The 24,880-nt window shown below is 39.7% G+C and overlaps 1 protein-coding gene across 11 annotated transcripts in view; it reads right to left on the bottom strand.

Annotated features, from left to right (window-relative positions):
• ppip5k1b (diphosphoinositol pentakisphosphate kinase 1b) overlaps nucleotides 1–18,872 on the bottom strand; it is an 84,621-nt gene extending 65,749 nt beyond the window's left edge. For 9 of the 11 annotated variants that reach the window (XR_009806066.1, XM_061894651.1, XM_061894657.1 and 6 more), the window contains exons 1-3: nucleotides 18,714–18,872; nucleotides 1,398–1,836; nucleotides 196–391 (exon numbers count right to left, since the gene is read on the bottom strand). Coding sequence is in view for 10 of the 11 variants with exons in the window: in XM_061894651.1 (XP_061750635.1) it covers nucleotides 196–391; nucleotides 1,398–1,568 (367 nt within the window). In the remaining variant the exon portion in view is untranslated. Of the gene's footprint in view, nucleotides 1–195; nucleotides 392–1,397; nucleotides 1,837–18,568 lie in introns of all 11 variants that reach the window. The other 2 variants (XM_061894653.1, XM_061894652.1) reach the window with 2 other exon arrangements.
• Between the last annotated feature and the right edge of the window lie 6,008 nt (nucleotides 18,873–24,880).

The raw sequence follows: 24,880 nt of genomic DNA, 5'->3' as shown, positions 1-24,880 counted from the left end.
GACGGCGGAAGCGGGGATCGAACCTTTAATCTTTTGGCACCCGTCAGTGGAAAAAGACACCTTGGCTGTGTCTACCAAACTGATAACTTAACTAGCATACCGTTACTAGCCTTGAGAGCAAGGAAGTAGTGTTAGGTTTTGAGGTACTGAATCTAAGACCTGAAAAGTAACCTTTCTCATGTTGTAAATGCTTACCTTTGGAGTGGAAGGAGATGAGGCAGTCGCACAGCGGCCATTTGTCCACAGGCTCCTCCAGGATGACGTCTTCGGGAAAGATGACCACTTCGATGTAGTCAAACTTGCAGAGGCGCTCCAGTATCTGCGTCATGGGTTTGGACTTGGACTTCTTCATCATGCAGCAAATGCCCACCACTATCAGTCGCTCGGGAGGCTGGCAACAAGGACGAATAAAACTCTTATAATGTAACCTCGCTCAACCAGGTTTACAAATATTAACTTGTGCATTAATTCTATATGTACAGTATATCTCTGTAATATAATTGTGTTTTTACTCAAAAAGGACATACTCTATGCAGCACATGTACTGTACCACCAGTGTTACTCATACCACAGATTGAAAATCAAGAACAAAGTAGGCCAACTACAAGCTAGCTTAAATAGGGATGGGTACTGTTCACATTTGAACCGATACGGTACCAAATTGCTGATACCTGGGAATCGATACCGGTACTCTATGGTACTCATTTTCGGTTCTTTTATGTGTTAATAAATATAAATTGTTTTTAGTAAAAAATCTTTTTTTTCATTGCAACATTCAAAAAATAGCCGATTAAGATAACTGCTGTCCAGTTGTTAAAGCTTGTTTAGTTATCATCATATAATAATTTGTGAGCATGACATTAACTTGCAATTAAAGTTGCAAGTCCAAAACGTTAGAATGTGATTTTTGTTTTTTGTTGCGCCCTAAAAAGTGTTAATATTTTAAGTATTGTACTTTTTACACACCAGCTGTTTGATTCAAACGTGCATCCTAGTTGTTAAATCGCTAAAGCTAGTCAGTAGCATGTCCATAGCAAAGCCGAAGTATATTAACATCTTGTTAGCGCATATTTTGAAAAGTGGAGCCTTACATTGCTTACGTCGGAACGTTTTTAAGTCAATTGCTCTGTTGCCATTGAACGTTTTAAGTCAATTGCTTTGTTGCCATTGAAAATGTTTACATTATGTAGAAGTAATTTGGCTAAGTCTGCTGTCAGTGCTGCTGGAGTGATCGCCAAGTGCTAAAGTGCGAGTCGGCCACCGGGTGTGACGATATGCCCCAACCCAGGTACTGTAACAAGGCACCGTGGAATTTTACATGAATCAGTGCCCAGTAGGACAGGTGAATTTTGTCGGTGCCCATACCCCACCTTAACAGACTGTTGACACCAACTTACCGACTCATCCTCATCATCCTCCATGTCTTCTTCTCGGAACATGTGGATCTTCACGTCTGACTCCATGACTCGCACGTCTGACTCGTCATCTTCCACCGGGTCAGAGTCTGCGCTGCTCCGCCCCTGACCTTCTCTGGCTTCTGGTCGCTTGCCGTCACAGAGTCGGGACATTACATGCGTAACATATCAGGATAAAGTCCCAGACAACCAGAAGTTCCACAGTTCTTGGGTGACACAGATGTGTCAGGCTTTTCTGAGGAACTTGGCAGTCCAAGTTCGAACCATGTGACAAATCGTCTGCGAGGTAGAACTGATGAGGTAGAAGGTGTGGATTCTGGCTCTAAAAAGACACAGTCTGTGTCAGGACAGCAAAGTTCTGGCCATGAGAGCTAACATGTCCAAGTCTGGAGGCAAAGTAAACTTCACACTGAAGCACTTCCTAGGGACACAAAAAGAAAAACACAGTGATAGTTGAGTAACACTTGTGTAACGTCAAGTGTGCAAGGCGCAGGTCGGCGTAGCGTTGCCACATCTGTCATTTGTGAAAAGCAACCTTGGTTATACAACAGAAGAAACGCTCTGTTGACTCCTGAAGGAACTTGAACAACTTCACCATAGAGAAGATAAGTAAAGATAAGAGATACCTAAGATTTCAGTCTTTGTCAGAAGAATTATTCTTTCAAAAGACAAATATTTGTAGTTCATGACAGATGAAGACACAAAGACAGAAGATATTTACGGAAGCAGAAGGACTGTGCACTGACAAATGTACCTACTACAGTTAAAAATGAGGACATCATAGGACTGTAAATCAACATTTGTGGCGCCCCGTATGGGGTGGGGTCAAAACTGCTTTGGAAGACATGCTGGAATACATGTAACATACAGATATGCTGAACGTTTTTGTAATCATTAGACAAATAGTCAATGACTTTTGGGCAATTTATGCTTGATGGTGGCCATGTTTTTAACCAATCTTGTTGAAACTTTACACACATTGCTCGTTTCAACAAAATGTCCTAATGAGTCAGCTTTATACACTGTGGATAGGATACACAATGGATAGCGGGTGTTTTTTAGAGCGTCTGTAAAAAATATTAAATCTAATTAACTTAACTAAAAGGTGGTTCAAACCTTGGGGTTTAATAAAGGTGTATTTGTCAGAAAAATAATAAAGGTAACAGAGCAAAAAACAACAACAGCAAATCTCTTTTGTTGGTAAAGCTTCAAAAGTTGAGTCAGGTGTTAGTTGACACGAAGAAATACAATAAATACATGGATAAAGAAATTAGCTCTTTAAAGATTGGTTCTTTTAACTAGCATTAACCGCATTAACATACTTGCCGACCCTCCCGGATTTTCCGGGAGACTCCCGAAATTCAGCGCCTCTCCCGAAAACCTCCCGGGACAAATTTTCTTCCGAAAATCAGGCAGAGCTAGAGGCCACGTCCCCTCCACCTCCATACAGACCTGAGTAAGGACAGCCTGTTTTCACATCCGCTTTCCCCCAATATAAACAGCGTGTCTGCCCAATGACGTTATAACTGTCGAATGGTCGAGGGCGAGTTTTTGGTTTCTTATATCGGTTTATTGTTAGGCAGTTTCATTAACGTCCTCCCAGCGCGGTAACAACACACAAAAACAGCAGTCACGTTTTCGTCTACCATAAAACAGTTCGTCTACCGTAAACAGCAATGTTGTGACACTCTTAAACAGGAGAATACTGCCATCTACTGTGCATGCATATGTGACAATAACATCTACAGCTTTTAGAGAGTGCAGAGAAGATCTTCCTCAAGAAGCAAAGATTGACAGGTTTTGGGCCATGCTAGGGAGAGATGGAAGATTCCAGACTCTAGTGCATTTGATGAAAGCACTTTTGTGCGTGCCACACAGCAATGCATCATCAGAGAGGGTGTTCAGCATGGTTAGAAAAATAGTGACAGAGAATAAAACGAGGATGAACAATTCAACCCTTAACATGAGTAGATGAGTGTTATGTGTGTATATGTGTGAATAAATGAACACTGAAATTCAATCAATCAATCAATCAATGTTTACTTATATAGCCCTAAATCACTAGTGTCTCAAAGGGCTGCACAAACCACAACACAAACCACTACGACATCCTCGGTAGGCCCACAAAAGGGCAAGGAAAACTCACACCCAGTGGGACGTCGGTGACAATGATGACTATGAGAACCTTGGAGAGGAGGAAAGCAATGGATGTCGAGCGGGTCTAACATGATACTGTGAAAGTTCAATCCATAATGGTTCCAACACAGTCGCGAGAGTCCAGTCCAAAGCGGATCCAACACAGCAGCGAGAGTCCCGTTCACAGCGGAGCCAGCAGGAAAACATCCCAAGCGGAGGCGGATCAGCAGCGCAGAGATGTCCCCAGCCGATACACAGGCGAGCAGTACATGGCCACCGGATCGGACCGCACCCCTCCACAAGGGAGAGTGGGACATAGGAGAAAAAGAAAAGTAACGGCAGATCAACTGGTCTAAAAAGGGAGTCTATTTAAAGGCTAGAGTATACAAATGAGTTTTAAGGTGAGACTTAAATGCTTCTACTGAGGTAGCATCTCGAACTGTTACCGGGAGGGCATTCCAGAGTACTGGAGCCCGAAATGAAAACGCTCTATAGCCCGCAGACTTTTTTTGGGCTTTGGGAATCACTAATAAGACGGAGTCCTTTGAACGCAGATTTCTTGCCGGGACATATGGTACAATACAATCGGCAAGATAGGATGGAGCTAGACCGTGTAGTATTTTATACGTAAGTAGTAAAACCTTAAAGTCACATCTTAAGTGCACAGGAAGCCAGTGCAGGTGAGCCAGTACAGGCGTAGTGTGATCAAACTTTCTTGTTCTTGTCAAAAGTCTAGCAGCCGCATTTTGTACCAACTGTAATCTTTTAATGCTAGACATAGGGAGACCCGAAAATAATACGTTACAGTAATCGAGGCGAGACGTAACAAACGCATGGATAATGATCTCAGCGTCTTTAGTGGAAAGAATGGAGCGAATTTTAGCGATATTACGGAGATGAAAGAAGGCCGTTTTAGTAATGCTTGTTTTCATGTTAGCATATAGACTAGCGAGCTGGCAGTCAGCCTGTCAATCACGATTTTTCGTGTATTGAAAAATTCAAGTATTTCTTTTATTTATATATATATATATATATGTATATATATATATATATATATATATATATACATATATATATTTATATATATATATAATAAAATAAATATATACGTATATATACATAGCTAGAATTCACTGAAAGTCAAGTATTTCTTATATATATATGAAATACTTGACTTGGTGAATCCTGGCTGTAAATATACTCCTCCCCTCTTAACCACGCCGCCCACCCCCCACCTCACGAAATCGGAGGTCTCAAGGTTGGCAAGTATGCGCATTAATGATAACCACGGTAAAACTTTTACGGTTAGTTTTAAATTAAATTAAAATGACTGAAAAATCGTGATTGACAGGCTGACTGCCAGCTCGCTAGTCTATATGCTAACATGAAAACAAGAGACACTACTATCTTTCCCGATTAAGAAAGGACATACCCTAATCTAAATTTATACAATTAAGATATTCAATGGTGCACATTGAACCTACAAGCTGCACTCTCATTCTCTTCAGAGTACAGAACGATCCCTCTGTTGTAAGAGAGTACAACTTGTAGGAGTTGTTTTTAGTTGTTCAAGGACCACAGAACATTCTAGGACGCCACAACAGCAGTCAGAAATAATCCATCCATTATTCTTCTACCGCTTGTCAATAATAGATAATATATTTTATTTGTTATGCACATTTCATCTATATAAATCTTAAATTTGCTACAGTGCGAACCAATATTAGAATTAAAACAGATAAAACACTAAAACAAAAACACTATCAGTGAAACATAAGAAACAAAACATGCAAAATAGTGGGTTTTCTAACTGTGTCTATTTATCTTAGTTGTTAAAAAAATAAAGTCATACATAAACTGTGATATGAAATTTTCATAGGGTTACATCCCTATTTCTAACTTTAATGTTTCCTCAATGTGGGTCAATTCCAAGATGGCGGCGCCCGGACGGGCTGCAACATCGAGGGGCTCTTGCTAAAGATGGAACATTTGGCAGAAATACCGGTCAATTCTGCAAACTTCATGGCTGGCTCACATCGTGGTCACTCCGTGATCACGTACGACCGCCAGACACTTCTGGATGTGGACATATCGGGCCGTTTTTGACTGATAGACGCGTGCGTGCTAGACGTGCTAACTAGCATGGGAATAATTCGGCGGCTACATCCAGCGGCCTGTGAAGCAGGGGAGTATAGTAGCAGCGGGGGCCGTCTACGGAGCAGACGCCAGCAGTGTGATCGGAAACGCGGATGTCGAGCGGGGCTAGAAACAAAGCAGAAGGCTAATCCCCACAGAACACCACTTCCCTCCATCCTGAAGCCGGATCTAAATGGAAGATGCGAGACTACTGGTGTGGGTAAGGAGTCAGTTAAATTAGAACAAGTTTTTTCTGCTTTGAGTGTTTCAGAGTTGGACATGTGTTTTACTGAGGTGGCTAACTATGATGCGTGCAGTTTATCAAAGCAACAAACAAACAATCGGAAAATCCCCGTTACTGAGGTGGCTAACCATGATGCGTGCAGTTTATCAAAGCAACAATCAAACAATCGGAAAATTCCCGTCGTATCAATTCCTAGATATGGTCGTAATTATACTAAATGCACTGGGCATAATAAACACAATATTATTAATATTGCTACTACGGATAATTTGATCAAAAATTCCCTAAAACAGCCCACTACCTATAATATAGTTTTTTTAAACATAAGATCATTGTCTCCCAAAACGTTGTTAGTTAATGATATTATCAGAGACAACAATCTTAACATCATCGGTCTCAGCGAAACCTGGCTTAAACCAAACGACTTTTTTGCGCTAAATGAGGCATGTCCTCCTAACTTTACACATGCGCATATTGCCCGTCCGCTTAAAAAGGGTGGAGGGGTCTTACTAATATACAACGAAAACTTTAACCTTAGTCCTAACATAAATAATAAATATGAATCGTTTGAGGTGCTTACTATGAGGGCTGTCACACCGCTGCCTCTACACCTGGCTGTTATCTACCGCCCCCCAGGGCCCTGTTCGGACTTTATCAATGAATTCTCAGAGGTCGTTGCTGATCTAGTGACACACGCCGATAATATAATCATAATGGGGGACTTTAATATCCATCTGAATACCCCATCGGACCCACCGTGCGTAGCGCTCCAGACTATAATTGATAGATGTGGTCTCACACAAATAATAAATGAACCCACGCATCGCAACGGTAATCCGATAGACCTAGTGCTTGTCAGTGGTATCACCGTTTCCAAAGTTACGATACTCCCGTATACTAAAGTATTGTCCGATCATTACCTTATAAAATTCGAGGTTCAGACGCATGTTCGGCAAACTAATAATAATAATAACGGCTATAGCAGCCGCAACATTAATACGGCCACAACGACAACTCTTGCTGACTTACTGCCCTCGGTAATGGCACCATTCCCAAAATATGTGGGCTCTATTGATAACTTCACTAACAACTTTAACGACGCCCTGCGCGAAACCATTGATAACATAGCACCGCTAAAGTTAAAAAAGGCTCCAAAAAAGCGCACCCTGTGGTTTACAGAAGAAACTTGAGCTCAGAAATTATTATGTAGAAAGCTGGAACGCAAATGGCGCACGACTAAACTTGAGGTGCACCATCAAGCATGGAGTGATGGTTTAATAACTTATAAACGCATGCTTACCTTAGCTAAAGCTAAATATTACTCAAATCTCATCCACCGTAATAAAAACGATCCTAAATTTTTGTTTAGTACGGTAGCATCGCTAACCCAACAAGGGACCCCTTCCAGCAGCTCCACCCACTCAGCTGATGACTTTATGCAATTCTTTAGTAAGAAAATTGAAGTCATTAGAAAGGAGATTAAAGACAATGCGTCCCAGCTACAACGGGGTTCTATTAACACTGATACGGACGGGATGGGACTCTCGCTGCTGTCTTGGAGCCACTATGGATTGAACTTTCACAGTATCATGTTAGACCCGCTCGACATCCATTGCTTTCGGTCCCCTAGAGGGGGGGGGGGGTTGCCCACATCTGAGGTCCTCTCCAAGGTTTCTCATAGTCAGCATTGTCACTGGCGTCCCACTGGATGTGAATTCTCCCTGCCCACTGGGTGTGAGTTTTCCTTGCCCTTTTGTGGGTTCTTCCGAGGATGTTGTAGTCGTAATGATTTGTGCAGTCCTTTGAGACATTTGTGATTTGGGGCTATATAAATAAACATTGATTGATTGATTGATACAATGGTATATACGGCGGATACTGCCCTCCAAAATAGTTTCTCTCGTTTTGAGGAAATAACAGAGGAATTGTTACAACGTGTAAATGGAATAAAACAAACAACATGTTTACTTGAACCTCTTCCTGGGAAACTGATCAAGGAGCTCTTTGTATTATTAGGTCCATCAGTGCTAAATATTATAAACTTATCACTTTCCTCGGGCACTGTTCCCCTTGCATTCAAAAAAGTGGTTATTCATCCTCTTCTTAAAAGACCTAACCTCGATCCTGACCTCATGGTAAACTACCGACCGGTGTCTCACCTTCCCTTTATTTCGAAAATCCTCGAAAAAATTGTTGCGGAGCAGTTAAATGAACACTTAGCGTCTAACAATCTATGTGAAACCTTTCAATCCGGTTTCAGGGCAAATCACTCCACGGAGACAGCCCTCGCAAAAATGACAAATGATCTATTGCTAACGATGGATTCTGATGCGTCATCTATGTTGCTGCTCCTCGATCTTAGCGCTGCTTTCGATACTGTCGATCATAATATTTTATTAGAACGTATCAAAACACGAATTGGTATGTCAGACTTAGCCCTGTCTTGGTTTAACTCTTATCTTACTGATAGGATGCAGTGTGTCTCCCATAACAATGTGACCTCGGACTACGTTAAGGTAACGTGTGGAGTTCCCCAGGGTTCGGTCCTTGGCCCTGCACTCTTCAGCATCTACATGCTGCCGTTAGGTGACATCATACGCAAATACGGTGTTAGCTTTCACTGTTATGCTGATGACACCCAACTCTACATGCCCCTAAAGCTGACCAACACGCTGGATTGTAGTCAGCTGGAGGCGTGTCTTAATGAAATTAAACAATGGATGTCCGCTAACTTTTTGCAACTCAACGCCAAAAAAACGGAAATGCTGATTATCGGCCCTGCTAGACACCGAACTCTATTTAATAATACAACTCTAACATTTGACAACCAAACAATTAAACAAGGCGACACGGTAAAGAATCTGGGTATTATCTTCGACCCAACTCTCTCCTTTGAGGCACACATTAAAAGCGTTACTAAAACGGCCTTCTTTCATCTCCGTAATATCGCTAAAATTCGCTCCATTCTGTCCACTAAAGACGCTGAGATCATTATCCATGCGTTTGTTACGTCTCGCCTCGATTACTGTAACGTATTATTTTCGGGTCTCCCTATGTCTAGCATTAAAAGATTACAGTTGGTACAAAATGCGGCTGCTAGACTTTTGACAAGAACAAGAAAGTTTGATCATATTACGCCTGTACTGGCTCACCTGCACTGGCTTCCTGTGCACTTAAGATGTGACTTTAAGGTTTTACTACTTACGTATAAAATACTACACGGTCTAGCTCCATCCTATCTTGCCGATTGTATTGTACCATATGTCCCGGCAAGAAATCTGCGTTCAAAGGACTCCGTCTTATTAGTGATTCCCAAAGCCCAAAAAAAGTCTGCGGGCTATAGAGCGTTTTCATTTCGGGCTCCAGTACTCTGGAATGCCCTCCCGGTAACAGTTCGAGATGCTACCTCAGTAGAAGCATTTAAGTCTCACCTTAAAACTCATTTGTATACTCTAGCCTTTAAATAGACTCCCTTTTTAGACCAGTTGATCTGCCGTTACTTTTCTTTTTCTCCTATGTCCCACTCTCCCTTGTGGAGGGGGTCCGGTCCGATCCGGTGGCCATGTACTGCTCGCCTGTGTATCGGCTGGGGACATCTCTGCGCTGCTGATCCGCCTCCGCTTGGGATGTTTTCCTGCTGGCTCCGCTGTGAACGGGACTCTCGCTGCTGTGTTGGATCCGCTTTGGACTGGACTCTCGCGACTGTGTTGGATCCATCATAGATTGAACTTTCACAGTATCATGTTGGACCCGCTCGACATCCATTGCTTTCCTCCTCTCCAAGGTTCTCATAGTCATCATTGTCACCGACGTCCCACTGGGTCATTATTGTCACCGATGTCCCACTGGGTGTGAGTTTTCCTTGCCCTTATGCGGGCCTACCGAGGATGTCGTAGTGGTTTGTGCAGCCCTTTGAGACACTAGTGATTTAGGGCTATATAAGTAAACATTGATTGATTGATTGATTGAATTCTGCTTTTACTTTAGGGACAAATGGTTACTGACTTATGGCCAATTTTTAGTCCCCCTGCTGCCCCTATAAAGACATTTTGCTTCATGATGAAAATATCTTTTAACTAATCTTGCTCAAATTTTGCTTGTCAGCCCCCTTAAAGATGTGTATAAAATGTTCTGATAATTTGACAATATTCCATCAAGTTACAGCGTGTTTTTGTAGAGTGCATAGTGTGAGAAATTTTAAGTCAATCTGACTTGTAGGGTTTAGTAACAGCGCCATCATATGGTACAATCGTCAAAAAATAATAGCACAGGCAACATATTAGGGGTGCATGTTTTGACTAATTGTCACCTTTTTATGTGCAGCACGTTAGGAGTAGAAGAGTTGGCTTTCTATTGGTGTCTTATTTGTTTTCATTCACTGCACTTATTTCGGCGGAAGCTGAATTTCAACCTATTTTACATTAGCTAGATTTGCTAAAAATATGTACAAAGAATGATTTTAAGGTGTTTAGCAACTAAGGGTCTAGTATACAATTAATGGATGTTAGCCAAATGCAGAAAAAACAAGTAACAATAAGTCAGATGTGTAAGGATGCCATGCCAAATAAAATTGCGCCTCGCTAATTAATTGACAATAGTTTGAGATGTTTCTTTTCCAATTAAGATGACCACGGTCATAGTGCCTTGATATTTTAAGTAACTTTGGTCACAACAATAAATCATATGAAATGTGGATATTAGGGCTGCATGGATTAATCGATTGAATCAGTTAGAAAAACAATATGCCATTTATATTCTGTTGCTTCAATTAATCGTTTGAGTATAACTAATAAAAAGTTATAAAATCCTGACCGTATAAAAGAAAGAAAAATAAGTTGAATAGAAAATAAATAAAAGGTAATAGAAGTGAATCAAAGCTAAAATAAAGTGAAAAAGAAGGTAAATAAAAGGTAAAGCCGGTAAATAAATGATAAAAGAAGTAAATAAATGGTGAATCAAGTTTAAAAAAGTGGAAATAGAAGGTAAGACAAGGTAAATCAAGGGTATAGGTCAGGTGTGTCAAACTCATTATAGCTCAGGGGCTGCATGGAAGAGAATCTATTCCCACGTGGGCCGGACAGGTAAAATCATGGCATAATAACTTAAAAATAAACAAAACGATAACAACTTTAAAATGTTTTCTTTGTTTTACTTCGGCTCATAATAGAAAATGCACATTCTGAAAATGTCCGTATCACAAATAATCCTCTTGAAAAAACACATCAAGTTAATTGAAAATTCTGAGGAAAAAATTGGTGCAGCTTCAAAAAGACCATGAAGAACACAATGAACTTTCTTAGTGTATCTACAAAGCAATTAAACGTTAAGTCACGGACCATCCAAGATTGAACAAAAAACTAATTAAATAACTCAGCTATGTATCAACTACCTGATTTGTCATTTCCACGTATTAATTCTGTGCGAACTCAACAAACCATACAAACTAAGATAGAAACTATTCTAGAGGGTTGAGTTACTCCCTGCCTGCTCGGTATCATAGTGTACTGATAGAAAAACTAAAGTTGTGCAATGTGTGAACAATTTTAACAAACCAAAAATAAAAACTTACAAGACCAGGCCGGATTGAACCTGTTCGCAGGCCTGATTTGGCCTGCATGTTTGACCTCACGGTTATACGTAGTAGTTAGTTAAAAGATTAAAGAACTTAAATAATATGTAAATTCAGTAACAGGTAAATAAAATGTAAAATTATGTAAATAAAAAGGTAAAATAATGAATATAGAAGGTAAAAAGTTAAATACAATGTAAATAAAAAGGTAAAAGGAATATAGAAGGTAAAAGATGAATCCACGTAAAAGACAGTCAAATAAGGTAAATCAAAGGTAAAATAAGTTAAATAAAAAGGTAAATGGAAGGCAAATAAAAGGTAAACAAAGTAATTTTGAAGGTAAAGAAGGTACAAAGACAGTCTAGGAACGTAAAAATATAGTCTCGGAATGTAAAAAGAAAGTAATCAATGTAATAGAAAGTACAAAAATCTATGTTTATTTTAACTATTTTCCCTAAAAGGCGCATTGAGGCTATAGAGTGTGTTTTATCCGAATATTTGAAAAATCGAACAAACTAATTTCGATTACTAAAATGTTTGACGGCAGCAGCCCTAGTTCATATAGTTTTATCTCCAACATCTGCCTCATTCTCATCAGAGCATGAGCTGCTAGTTGCGCAAACTGCAGCGTTGCAACGTCACATGCGCCTACACGTGCCAAAGCTTTATTCTTGGTGGAGGGCTGCCTATTATGTCCCAGCATTTTCTGCTGTGACATATCACAAATGATCTCCCGCTGACCTTGGCGCCTATAAATAACAGCGAGACAGGACCTGATGGGCTGAGCCTAGGCCCTGTGCGGATAAATGGGGTAAAGGTGTACGATTCCCTGTTGTACGGAGCAGCTATGCCAACCGAAGAGAAGTCCTCCTGACTTACATTGGAGGTGCTGACAAATGGCACGCCATCTAATAGGAACTGAGATAATCTTGGACATAAATACCTGCCAGCGCTCTCATAAGGCATGTCACCTCTGCACAACACTGCAGTACACCTATTGCACATGTGATTATAGTTTTCCTGGCAGCTTTCCCTTCTAATTGTATAGCAGCCTTCTGTACAAAACAAAGCCTAAATTAACATTACCACACCTGTCACATATGGAGGGTTGCGTGACAGCAAAGCTTCAATAAAACAAGTGTTTTTAACCTTTGAAACCATAGAAGCCTTTATGGGTCAAAAGTACCAGCTCGCTATCGCCACCAGTGCTTTGATTAGATCACAATAAATGACAACAAATGCTTTTGATTATTAGCATGTATTAGATACAGTGTAACACCTATGTCCAATTTCATGCAGAGATCATCATTAGTTGCTAATCTAAGTAAGTGTGCTGCTGTAAAAGGACCACATGCTATCCATTTAATAATGGAATTGTTATTTATTATGGTCAATAAAAGCAGCTGGTAAACTGTGCAAATTCATCAAGGCAGCAGAGAGCTTCAATATATTATTTTAAACCAAAAATCCACATCAAAGCCAGAGCAGTAGCTCTAAGAGTGCCTTTTACACAGTCAACATTTGCTAACTATGCCTTCCTTTTACAAGATTTGCATTTTTTAAAAGGGTAAATGTGACTAAATAAGGGTATATATGGCCTATCCACCTGAAGATTGACCCAATAACCTGCCTCTTGTGCTTTTATTTTGAAGACCTCACTTAACTGCCCAGCTACAGGACATGATACTCCGTTGTGGCTAGGTGGACCTTAAGTCTTTCTGATACGACATATTTTTTATTTCACTCAAGTTAAAATACAGGGAAAAAGGATTACTAATCAAACAGGAAGACACAAGATCGGGAAGCAATGTTGACTTGAAAGAGGCCTTTGCTTGTGCATTTCACCAATTCCACCAAAGACAAAGTATTTTTGCCTTTTCCGTCTGGAAGTCTTTATAGTGTGAATGGTGGATGTGAAAAAGGCATGACAAAAAAAATAGTTAAGCGTGGACTTTGCATTTTTAAAGCAACAATCATAAACATTTGACTGGCAAGTGAACAACCTGTTTTCAATAAATTGATCACTCTCGATTCCTTGCCTTTTGTTTTTTTCTTTTTATATTTTACTTGAAATCTGGTTACTTAAAAAAAAAAAACCTCTCTGTTGTTTGCCGTCACAATGGTCGTGGCACCAACACACCACATAACTTTAATGGTCACAGCCCTAGAATAATTGTCATTTTCTTCAGGTTTTATTCAGGAGTGTATGCTGTAGTAAATAATTAATTTTACGCTAACTGTAAAATTATTTTTTAGAAAAAATATGCAGAAGACAGTGCTGTAGAATCACTATCTGATTTATGTATTACTGTCCAAAACGGTGCTTGTCTGTAGCGTGACTTATTGGAAACGTAAAAAGAAATACATTAAATAACTTAAACAAATAAAATATTAACCATCCTTGATTATAAGTTACTTTGTGCACAAAGAACTTTGCCTACCATTCACAAACCCAATGTTAAATACAAACCCCGTTTCCACGAGTTGGGAAATTGTGTTATGTGTAAATATAAACGGAATACAATGATTTGCAAATCAATTTCAACCCATATTCAATTGAATGCACTACAAAGACAAGATATTTGATGTTCAAACTCATAAACTTTATTTTTTTTTTGCAAATAATAATTAACTTAGAATTTCATGGCTGCAACACGTGCCAAAAGAGTTGGGAAAGGGCATGTTCACCACTGTGTTATATCACCTTTTCTTTTAACAACACTCAATAAACGTTTGGGAACTGAGGAAACTAATTGTTGAAGCTTTGAAAGTGGAATTCTTTCCCATTCTTGTTTTATGTAGAGCTTCAGTTGTTCAACAGTCCGGGGTCTCCACTGTCGTATTTTACGCTTCATAAAGAGACACACATTTTCGATGGGAGACAGGTCTGGACTGCAGGCGGGCCAGGAAAGTACCCGCACTCTTTTTTTACGAAGCCACGCTGTTGTATCACATGCTGAATGTGGCTTGGCATTGTTTTGCTGAAATAAGCAGGGGCGTCCATGAAAATGACTGCGCTTAGATGGCAGCATATGTTGTTCCAAAACCTGTATGTACCTTTCAGCATTAATGGTGCCTTCACAGATGTGTAAGTTACCCATGCCTTGGGCACTAATGCACCCCCATACCATCACAGATGCTGGCTTTTGAACTTTGCGTCAATAACAGTCTGGATGGTTCGCTTCCCCTTTGGTCCGGATAACACGCTGTCGAATATGCCTCTTACATGGAGTGATTTCTCCAGATTCTCTGAACCTTTTGATGATATTATGGACCGTAGATGTTGAAATCCCTAAATTTCTTGCAATTGCACTTTGAGAAACGTTCTTAAACTGTTTGACTATTTGCTCACGCAGTTGTGGACAAAGGGGTGTACCTCGCCCCATCCTTTCTTGTGAAAGACTGAGCATTTTTTGGGAAGATGTTTTTATACCCAATCATGGCACCCACCTGTTCCCAATTAGCCTGCACACCTGTGGGATGTTCCAAATAAGTGTTTGATGAGCATTCCTCAACTTTATCATTATTTATTTCCACTTTTCCCAACTTCTTTGTCATGTGTTGCGGCATCAAATTCTAAAGTTAATGATTATTTGCACAGAAAAAAATGTTTATCAGTTTTTGAACATCAAATATGTTGTCTTTGTAGCATATTCAACTGAATATGGGTTGAAAAAGATTTGCAAATCATTGTATTCCGTTTATATTTACATCTACCACAATTTCCCAACTCATATGGAAACGGGGTTCGTAAAATAATACCTTTTTTTTAATGCATTCCAATTTGTAATGTACGACAACTACGAGGTGGCTAACAATGACACTAATGAGTCATCTATTGCGCCCCTAGAGCCCTCTAAAAACACCCAAAAACGCCAACAATTCTCCATTTACATGTCGTGACCTGCATATGAACTAAGTACTAGCATATTGTTATTATAAGCGCTAACACAAACGCTACTTTTATCGGTGCCGTGATCAGAGAGAAAACTAACTTATGCAGCTATATCAACATATTGAGTTGATGAGCTGCTACATTGCGTCGGAGTTGGTAAAAGTTAATTCTAGATTGTTCCCATTGAGGTTGAGTTTTTTCTTGCCTAAATGCAGGATCAGAGCAGAGGATGTTGTAGTGCTTGGTGAAGCCCTTTGAGGCATTTGTGCTTAAGGGCTATTTAAATAAACTGTGATTGATTGATTGATGAATTATCTCACTTGTAAAGTAGAAGGTTGTGGGCACAAACTGAGAAGTTGGTCAACTTTGGCATTCAACTCAGCGAAAAAAGACGCTTGTTTGTGTACACTCTATTTACCTCTTTGAAGATTATGATCAATTTCTCATCGAAATGGGAATATATAGTTAAAGTTAAAGTACCAATGGTTGTCACGCACACACTAGGTGTGGTGAAATTTGTCCTCTGCATTTGACCCATCCCCTTGATCACCCCCTGGGAAGTGAGGGGAGCAGTGGGCAGCAGCGGTGCCGCGCCCGGGAATCATTTATGGTGATTTAACCCCTAATTCCAACCCTTGATGCTGAGTGCCAACCAGGGAGGCAATGGGTCCCATTTTTTATTGGCTTTGGTATGACTCCCAACCTACCGTTCTCAGGCCGGACACTATAACCACTGGGCCACCTGCCATCAGTCGGCATCCCAGTGAAAGGAAACATTTCACAGTAAGTGATTATTTCGCATTATTTCCATATTTTTGCTGAAAGGATTTAGTAGAGAAAATCGACGATAAAGTTTGCCACTTTTGGTACTTCCTGAAAAAGCCTCACCTTTACCGGAAGTCGCAGACGATGACGTCACATGTTGAGGGCTCCTCACATATTCACTTTGATTTTAATGGGAGCCTCCAACAAAAACAGTTATTCGGACCGACAAAACGACAATTTCCCCATTAATTTGAGCAAGGATGAAAGATTCGTGTTTGAGGATCTTGATAGCGACGGACTAGAAAAAAAACTTAAACAAAACAAAAAAAAAACGATGCATTGGGACGTATTCCAATGTTTTTAAACACATTTACTAGGATAATTCTGGGAAATCCCTTATATTTTTTTTATTGTGTTGCTATTGTTTTAGACACTCTAACCACTGGGCCACCTGCCATCAGTCGGCATCCCAGTGAGAGCAAACATTTCACAGTAAGTGATTGTTTTATTATATTTGTAGTTTGTAGTTCTTGTTTAGCACTTGGCAATAGTGCTACTTGCTGGATCTGCTTATCCTTCAGCTTCTAAAACTTGTAGCTCATCCTCCTTATATCAAGGCTCAAAATATAAGGTTCTGGATCGTTATTTGTCCCAAAATAGTCATTGTTGTCTCTCATGAAGTCTCCCATGAGTAGTAGTAGTTGATGTCATTGAAGGAAATAGCAAACATGATGCGTCTGTGAAATTAATGTGGTGCTATATGCTTAAAGGCTTACTGAAATGAGATTTTCTTATTCAAACGGGGATAGCAGGTCCATTCTATGTGTCATACTTGATCATTTCGCATTATTTCCATATTTTTGCTGAAAGGATTTAGTAGAGAAAATCGACGATAAAGTTTGCCACTTTTGGTACTTCCTGAAAAAGCCTCACCTTTACCGGAAGTCGCAGACGATGACGTCACATGTTGAGGGCTCCTCACATATTCACTTTGATTTTAATGGGAGCCTCCAACAAAAACAGTTATTCGGACAGACAAAACGACAATTTCCCCATTAATTTGAGCGAGGATGAAAGATTCGTGTTTGAGGATGTTGATAGCGACGGACTAGAAAAAAAACTTAAACAACACAAAAAAAACCCGATGCATTGGGACGTATTCCGATGTTTTTAAACACATTTACTAGGATAATTCTGGGAAATCCCTTATATTTTTTTTATTGTGTTGCTATTGTTTTAGTGAGTTTAATATTACGTGATAGTCGGAGGGGTTTGTCCACGGGTGTCTTGACGCCAATGTCTCAGGGGTATCGACGGCAGCTTTATGGACGACACAAGCTCAGCTGATATTCGGTAAGTGGCGAATTTTTAAGCACAATTTTCTCACCGAAACCTGCTGGTTGACATTCGGTTGGGATTCATGTCTGCTTGACCGCGCACTGATCCATAGTGAAGTTTCAGCTCGGGGAATTTTAAACAAGGAATCACCGTGTGTTTGTGTGGCTAAAGGCTAAAGCTTCCCAACTCCATCTTTCTACTTTGACTTCTACAATATTAATTGAACAAATTGCAAAAGATTCAGCAACACATATCTCCAAAATACTGTGTAATTATGCCGTTAAACCAGACGACTTTTACCTGTGTGTGTGCGTAGCGCTCATACTTCCTAAAAACCCGTGACGTCCTGCGTACACGTCATCATTACACAACGTTTCCAAGACGAAACTCCCGGGAAATTTAAAATTGTATTTTAGTAAACTAAAAAAGCCGTATTGGCGTGTTACAATGTTAATATTCCATCATTGATATATAAACCATCAGACTGCGTGGTGGGTAGTAGTGGGTTTCAGTAGGCTTTTAAAATGTGCAAAATACGTAATATTACATGTTAATATGAATGTGCCTGTTACTACATTACTTCTATACTTATAAAGTGTATATAAAACAATGATGGAGGTTTTTTAAATCAAATTCCCATCACTTCTATTATTATCTGACTCTTATTAACGTTTAGTTTCAAGTTAGATTACATTAAAAAAAAAAACATGTTGTGAATGACAGGCACTTTACGAAAAAAGTGCAGTTTCCCTTTAGTACTATTGTTTTATATGTTATTTAATACCGTTTTTTCTTCATTTTTTTTTACATTCTTTCTTTATAATTAACCCACCATAAAAGTCAAAAGTTTGTAAGGGCGTAAACTAACAATCAGCAGCAGCTTGTACACTTTTATGCAGTATATATTGTCATGTTTTCCCTTAAATTCACAACACACACTACAACAATATTGCTTTAAGCTGACGTTGCCTGACCACACAAATCCTCGGTTAAGCACACAATTCCGAAAAAAGTAAAATAAAAGTAATCAAAGATATACTAAACAAAAGTTGCGGCGAGCAGCGTGTTACCATGAATGAGCGTGGGAAAATCACCTTCCAGACTTCACTCCGCTTTGTGGAAATAAGACACAATTTCTTCAAATGGTTTTCAACACCACACGTTTAACGACAAGCATTGGCGGCCACGATGGTGAACAAAAGCAGCGGTACTTACTGGGGGCACAAAAAGGTCGTTAAAATGTGTCCGCTACGGTATCCACTTCCTTGTTTCTCCCGCAGCCAGACTGAAGTGAACGGAGAGGAAGCTGACGCCGGAGTTCACGTCCGGTCAACTGCTGCCGAGCGAACACCGCGTCGGTACCCGCTTTGGTGCTCGCTTTACACGGGTAAAGCACGGTCAGCTCCCCGCGACGGTGCTGCTGCTTGGCGGCCATAGCTGGTACTGCAACGCACACATACGACCAGTTTAACCGTTAAAAAAATTATAGTGCCTTTTTGAATGTATATTTCTATAACAAATAATGCACAAATTTAAGATTATTTTCACATTCAGTTACATGTATTCCTATAAGGCTCTAAATAAATAAAAAATGGCCCTGCGATGAGTTAGCGACTTCTCCAGGGTGTACCCCGCCTTCCGCCCGAATGCAGCTGAGATAGGCTCCAGCACCCCCTGAGATCGCAAAAGGGACAAGCGGTAGGAAATGGATGGGTGGATATAATAAATTATTCAGTATTAGCTTTATTGGCCAAGTATGCTAAAACACAAGGCATTTGACTGGTAGGCTATGCTCTCTTGTTGTAAACAATTTTAACGATTAACTAGAAATTTAAACAAGTACCTAAATAACTAGTATGTGCAAGACTGATAAATAATAGTGCAGTGGTGAATAAAGATAAAGCAAAAAGATGATGACGTGAACATGTGTTAGTACATTTTTGACACAGTAAAATTATATACATTTTTATATTAAATTTAAATTATATCAATGTAATACGTTTTAATGTATATGTATATATAACAGTGGCGTGCGGTGAACTAAATACCAGGTGAGGCAAACATACTTTTTATTCTTTTTTTTTTCTTTTTTTTTTTACTTGAATTCATATGTGCAGCTCCAGTCATTGATGATTTAGGTTGCAGTTACAGGAGAAAAAAAAAAAAAAAAGGGAGTTTTTCGCTTTAAGAAAAACTTTATCATAATGACATGATATGATAAATGGGTCCAAAACCTATTTGATAAAGTTGTTATTAAATACTTTTTGGTCCCATTTGCTTTTAACAAAATAAATCAAGTATCGTGAGTGTATCTTACCTTTCTGTATTTTTATCTGAAGCAGCAATAGCTAACCTCCATGAAAACGTACTTTGTACGACCACATTCATTTTGTCTTAAAGTCCAGTTTAGAGAAATATTTAATCTTGGATACAGTATATAATCCTCCATATTGGCAGAAACACTTATTTAATTCAATTTCATTCCAAGAAATTAAACAATATTTTTGCACCACAAACGCTGGCTTACGCTAATAAAAATGCCATGTTTACTAAAAATACAGTTAAACAAAAAAGAAAAGAAAAAAAATGCTGGCTTCTGTTGGGAGACCTGTGTTTGCTAGCTTGAGAACCCACTTCTCCCAGTGTGGTGAGTCAGAGTACTGCTGAGGCATTGAAATGCTAGTTGACAATATAATACCTTGAGGCAGAGGTACTTGCTGCCTCATGACCTGCCTTTTCCCCGTGGCAACAAGCATGCGCCCCTTCACACGCACATGCCCAATACACACTGTGTGTAGCCGTGGGGGCACCGCCTGTGTCTGCCTCACTTCTCGTCTGCTGCATTGTTTTGATCAGGAAACATGGAATTTCCGCGATTTTGACCATGAAAAGCATCAAAATATACAGTAACCAAACCGAAATCACATAGAAAGCATAAACCAAAAGAGGAATATTAAAACTTATTTTATTTTATTAGTTCGTTTTGGGGCTTCACGGTGGCAGAGGGGTTAGTGCGTCTGCCTCACAATACGAAGGTCCTGCAGTCTTGGGTTCAATCCTAGGCTAGGGATCGTTCTGTGTGGAGCTTGCATGTTCTCCCCGTGAATGCGTGGGTTCCCTCCGGGTACTCCGGCTTCCTCCCACTTCCAAAGACATGCACCTGGGGATAGGTTGATTGGCAACACTAAATTGGCCCTAGTGTGTGAATGTGAGTGTGAATGTTGTCTGTCTATCTGTGTTGGCCCTGCGATGAGGTGGCAACTTGTCCAGGGTGTACCCCGCCTTCCGCCCGATTGTAGCTGTGATAGGCGCCAGCGCCCCCTGCTACCCCAAAAGGGAATTACCGGGAGAATATGGATGGATGGATAGTTCGTTTTGGAACATCTCATGGTTAAGCCACCTGGTGGCAGGTGAGGCACTGCCTCACTTGCCTACCCTGACAGCACATCATTGATATATAAATGTATTACATATTTTTCAATATTTTAATCAAGTGATTCTTTGGCGTACCACTAGATAGAGCCCGCATACCACTAGTGCCACAGTTTGCGAATCCCTGTTGTACGTCACACTTTTTCTTTGTTACTTTATATTTTTTAGCTACTCAGGTTTATCCAAGAGTGTGATTTAAAACACAAAATTATCCTTATACGCAAGGCAAGTTGATTTACAGGTATGGAGCACAATTCGTACACAGGGCATTTCATAGTGCTTTACAGAATATTATAAGAAGGCAAAAATAAAAATTGAAAATAATCAGAAAATACTTATAATTTAAATTAAATCATCAAATAAACTCGTCATTAAAACAATTATAATTCAAATTAAAATCAAATAGTTTAGATTAAATACTTTGTTGTCTTATGCACAATTAAATAAAAGTGTTTTCAGCTTGGAATTGAACATTGTCAGCATTAATGACAGGCACAGTAAACTACAGTATTCCAGATTTTAGGAGCATACGGCTGAAACCGGTATAAAGGCAGAATTTTCAAACGTTGTTTATACTGAATCTCATCCGATACGGTTTTACATCTAAAATGTACATTTTAATTGGCAAATCTATACATTTCAGACTTCAACTAGATTAACAGTTTAGGTAGAGCACAACAAGCCCAACATTGATCTCTTTTCTTGGCTTCCCTTTGAGTGACGTATCCGGATGGCAGCCAGACAGACTACCTGGTATGGTTGATGGCAGCCTGGCGTGCCGTCAAGAAATCCATCCCATCATGCAACGGTGAGGGGTGCATGAGAAGCCTGGTCTGTGTCGCGTGCATAAGGAAGTAGTGTTCTCTGCAGAAAAAAACCCCAAAGAAATAGCAACTTAAAATCTCCCTACTTCTCGTCATTCTCTATCAGCGCCTATGCTGCATCCAAATTCTCACCTGATGTTATGTAATGTGTCTTAAAAAACAGCAAATTGAATGAAGGCCGCAGTGTTTCGCTCGCAACGTATCGCAGCGGCTTGTTGCGGGCCTTCGGACAAACAAGTCTTTGTTGTCGTGATTTGGCCTTCACTGAACAGTAAAAAAGATCTGTCGGACACTAAGATTAAATTAACCTCCATTATCTTCATTGAAATGACAACATTATATCTATTTGCCAAACGTCAGTAACAGTGTTCATCCAAAATGCTTGTATTCTCACCAAACTGGTAATGTTTTAGGTCATATTTTTAACAGTTATACAAAAAGATAAAGAAACATTTAACTGCTAACAAAAGTTACCCAATAAAACTAAAAAGGTGTATGACGTTTTTTTGTAATAGCCACAAATTGTGGTATATTGTGTTATATGTGACCATGTCTGTTGGCATTTTGTGTTGGTTACATTTTTTTATACCATGACTAGGGAAGGTTGTTTGCACCAGGTCATATAAGTGAATGCTGCGCCTAATGCCATTCAAAGCATGTTAAGTGGTCATAGCCCTTTGGGACATGCAGATGGTGACGAAGCAGTAGTATTTCAAAATAAATTAAATCTACCAGGGGCCAGATTTTTTATAAACTCGTGATGTCTTGCGGGCCAAATTACAGGCGCCGTTGGGCAGCATATTGCTGCAAATGGCTCGCAGGCCATAAATTGGACACCCCTCCAATAATAGCAAAACATTTTAATAATGGACATAAAAAAGCCCTGATGATACATTCTTTATTCACTTAATCCAAAAACATGCCTCCAACAGTTAAACATATTTTAAATACATTTTTAAACATTGATAAATAGTGTTAAAGCTGGGGTACCTAATTTAAATTTTTTAACTAAGATACTAGGATGACAGGGGACGCAAAAAAATAACAGTGCAATACGTTTTCATAACATGGTCACTACTGCCTAGTTTCTCTCCTTATATTCTTATTTTACTGTTATATTTTTATTCTCATTGTTGCTTTTTACTCTTATTGTAACATTTTTATATTTTCTTTCCATTATAACCCCGTTATTTACTTTTTACTGTTTAATTGATCTCAACTCTGTACACTGCTGCTGTAATTTTAAATTTTCCTGAAGGAACTCTCCTGAAGAGATCAATAATGTTCTATCTATCTATCTAAAAAAAAAATCATACTAGCATCATACAGTATATCGTAACAGTAATCATTTCTGAGGAAAAAACATATGTCTGTGTGCTGTCTGTGCTCTATAGCAAATAGAGCCCCGGAAGACAAAATAATTTATCTTCCTGGCCGTCAAAAATTACTCCAGATCCAATCACAGGATTTAGAGAAAGGAGGGGTGAGCAGAGCCCACAAAGGAGCCTCCTCATTGGCTGACTAAATATATTATAAAGCGCATGCACAGTTAAGGCAGGGCGATATATCGAGTTTGTAAGATATATCCATATATATTCATTAATATCGCGGTACCATGCTAGTACACCGTACAACCCTACTACAAACATATATTTTTAAGTGCAAATAATTGTGCATGAGCGTCCAATTTTTTAAGCAAATATTTAAAAAAAAAAAAACTTACTGTTGATGTCTTCAAAGTCAACAATGTAAACATCCAATGGAAATAAATAATGTTCACTTTAGTGCCTTTCAACTTTTACGTTATGAGAAGCTATGTCCTCTACAGTGGACGTTTTTATATTTCAGTTTTGAAAATGCTGTTTCTCAGAAAAGTTAGCTAGAAATTTAACTCTTAACCATGTAAATACCTCACACAATGACGTTTAGCTTCGTTGGTTCCAAATATCTTTGCTGGGAGAGCAACTTGTCCAGGGGGAACCCTTCCTTCCCCCCTGCGACATCGCGAGAGACAAGCAGTGGGAAAAATGTATGCATGAACTGAGAATTGTATCAGGCGGCCATTTTTAGCCCCCAAACAGGGGTCGTACTTTAACAAACTCCTCCTAGGAACTTTGACCAAATGAGTTGTGGTTAAAATGACTGCTACTAAACAGATGTGCGATGATAAATTGCAAAGGAATTTCGCCAACATCGTAAGATGTGGGCGTGGCATGGCGTCAGACTTTGCTTTGATGGCTCACCACAAAATTTTCAACATTCATTACTTGGCACCGCAAACTCAGGTCTCCATCAGAATTGGTACAAATGATGATTATGACACCCTGAAGGGCTGAATCGGTCGGTACCTATTCCTACCCATTCATAGTAGGCGGAGCTTGGCGGTAAAAACTGCTCAGTCAACGTGGTTAGAGTGTCCGCCCTGAGATCGGTAGGTCGTGAGTTCAAATCCCGGCCGAGTCATACCAAAGACTATAAAATGGGACCCGTTACCTCCCTGCTTGGCTCTCAGCATTAAGGGTTGGAATTGGGGGTTAAATCACCATAAATGATTCCCGGGCGCGGCACAGCTGATGCCCACTGCTCCCCTCACCTCCCAGGGGGTAATCAAGGGTGATGGGTCAAATGCAGAGAATAATTTCGCCACATCTACTATGTGTGTGACATTCATTGGTACTTTAACTTAACTATTAAGCTGTCATTACTGCCCTTTAGATGATCCAACCTCCTTCCAAACTGATATAAGGTTTTTTAGTTGGGTTCTGATCATGACGTGGCGTTGATGTCGACGCCATTATCGATCCCTTGTGTTGTAAAATTATACTTCAGTCCACAATCTCTGACCTTCCTGAAATTTTTGATGGTGGGTCAGGCATTTCATGAGACAAACGTGACTGCACGTGTAATGCGTGCCCGCCGACTCGCGTGAACCCTGAGGTGTAAGGTGGAGCGAGGGTTAAATTTAATTTGCAATGCTGACCGAGCAAAGCGTCAGCACTTACATATTAGAGATGTTGACGTGTGATAAGTGCCCATTAGCTTCCATTTACCAACAAGAAAATACCACTATTAATTATTTTTAATAGTTAATTTTTTTTTTGAAATTCTGTGCTTTTTTTTAGGTTA

Source organism: Nerophis ophidion, linkage group LG03 (assembly GCF_033978795.1).
Source record: "Nerophis ophidion isolate RoL-2023_Sa linkage group LG03, RoL_Noph_v1.0, whole genome shotgun sequence".
NCBI classification, from domain to species: Eukaryota; Metazoa; Chordata; class Actinopteri; order Syngnathiformes; family Syngnathidae; genus Nerophis; species Nerophis ophidion.
The sequence above is the reverse complement of the archived record's forward strand: the minus strand, read 5'-3'. Positions and strand labels throughout refer to the sequence as shown.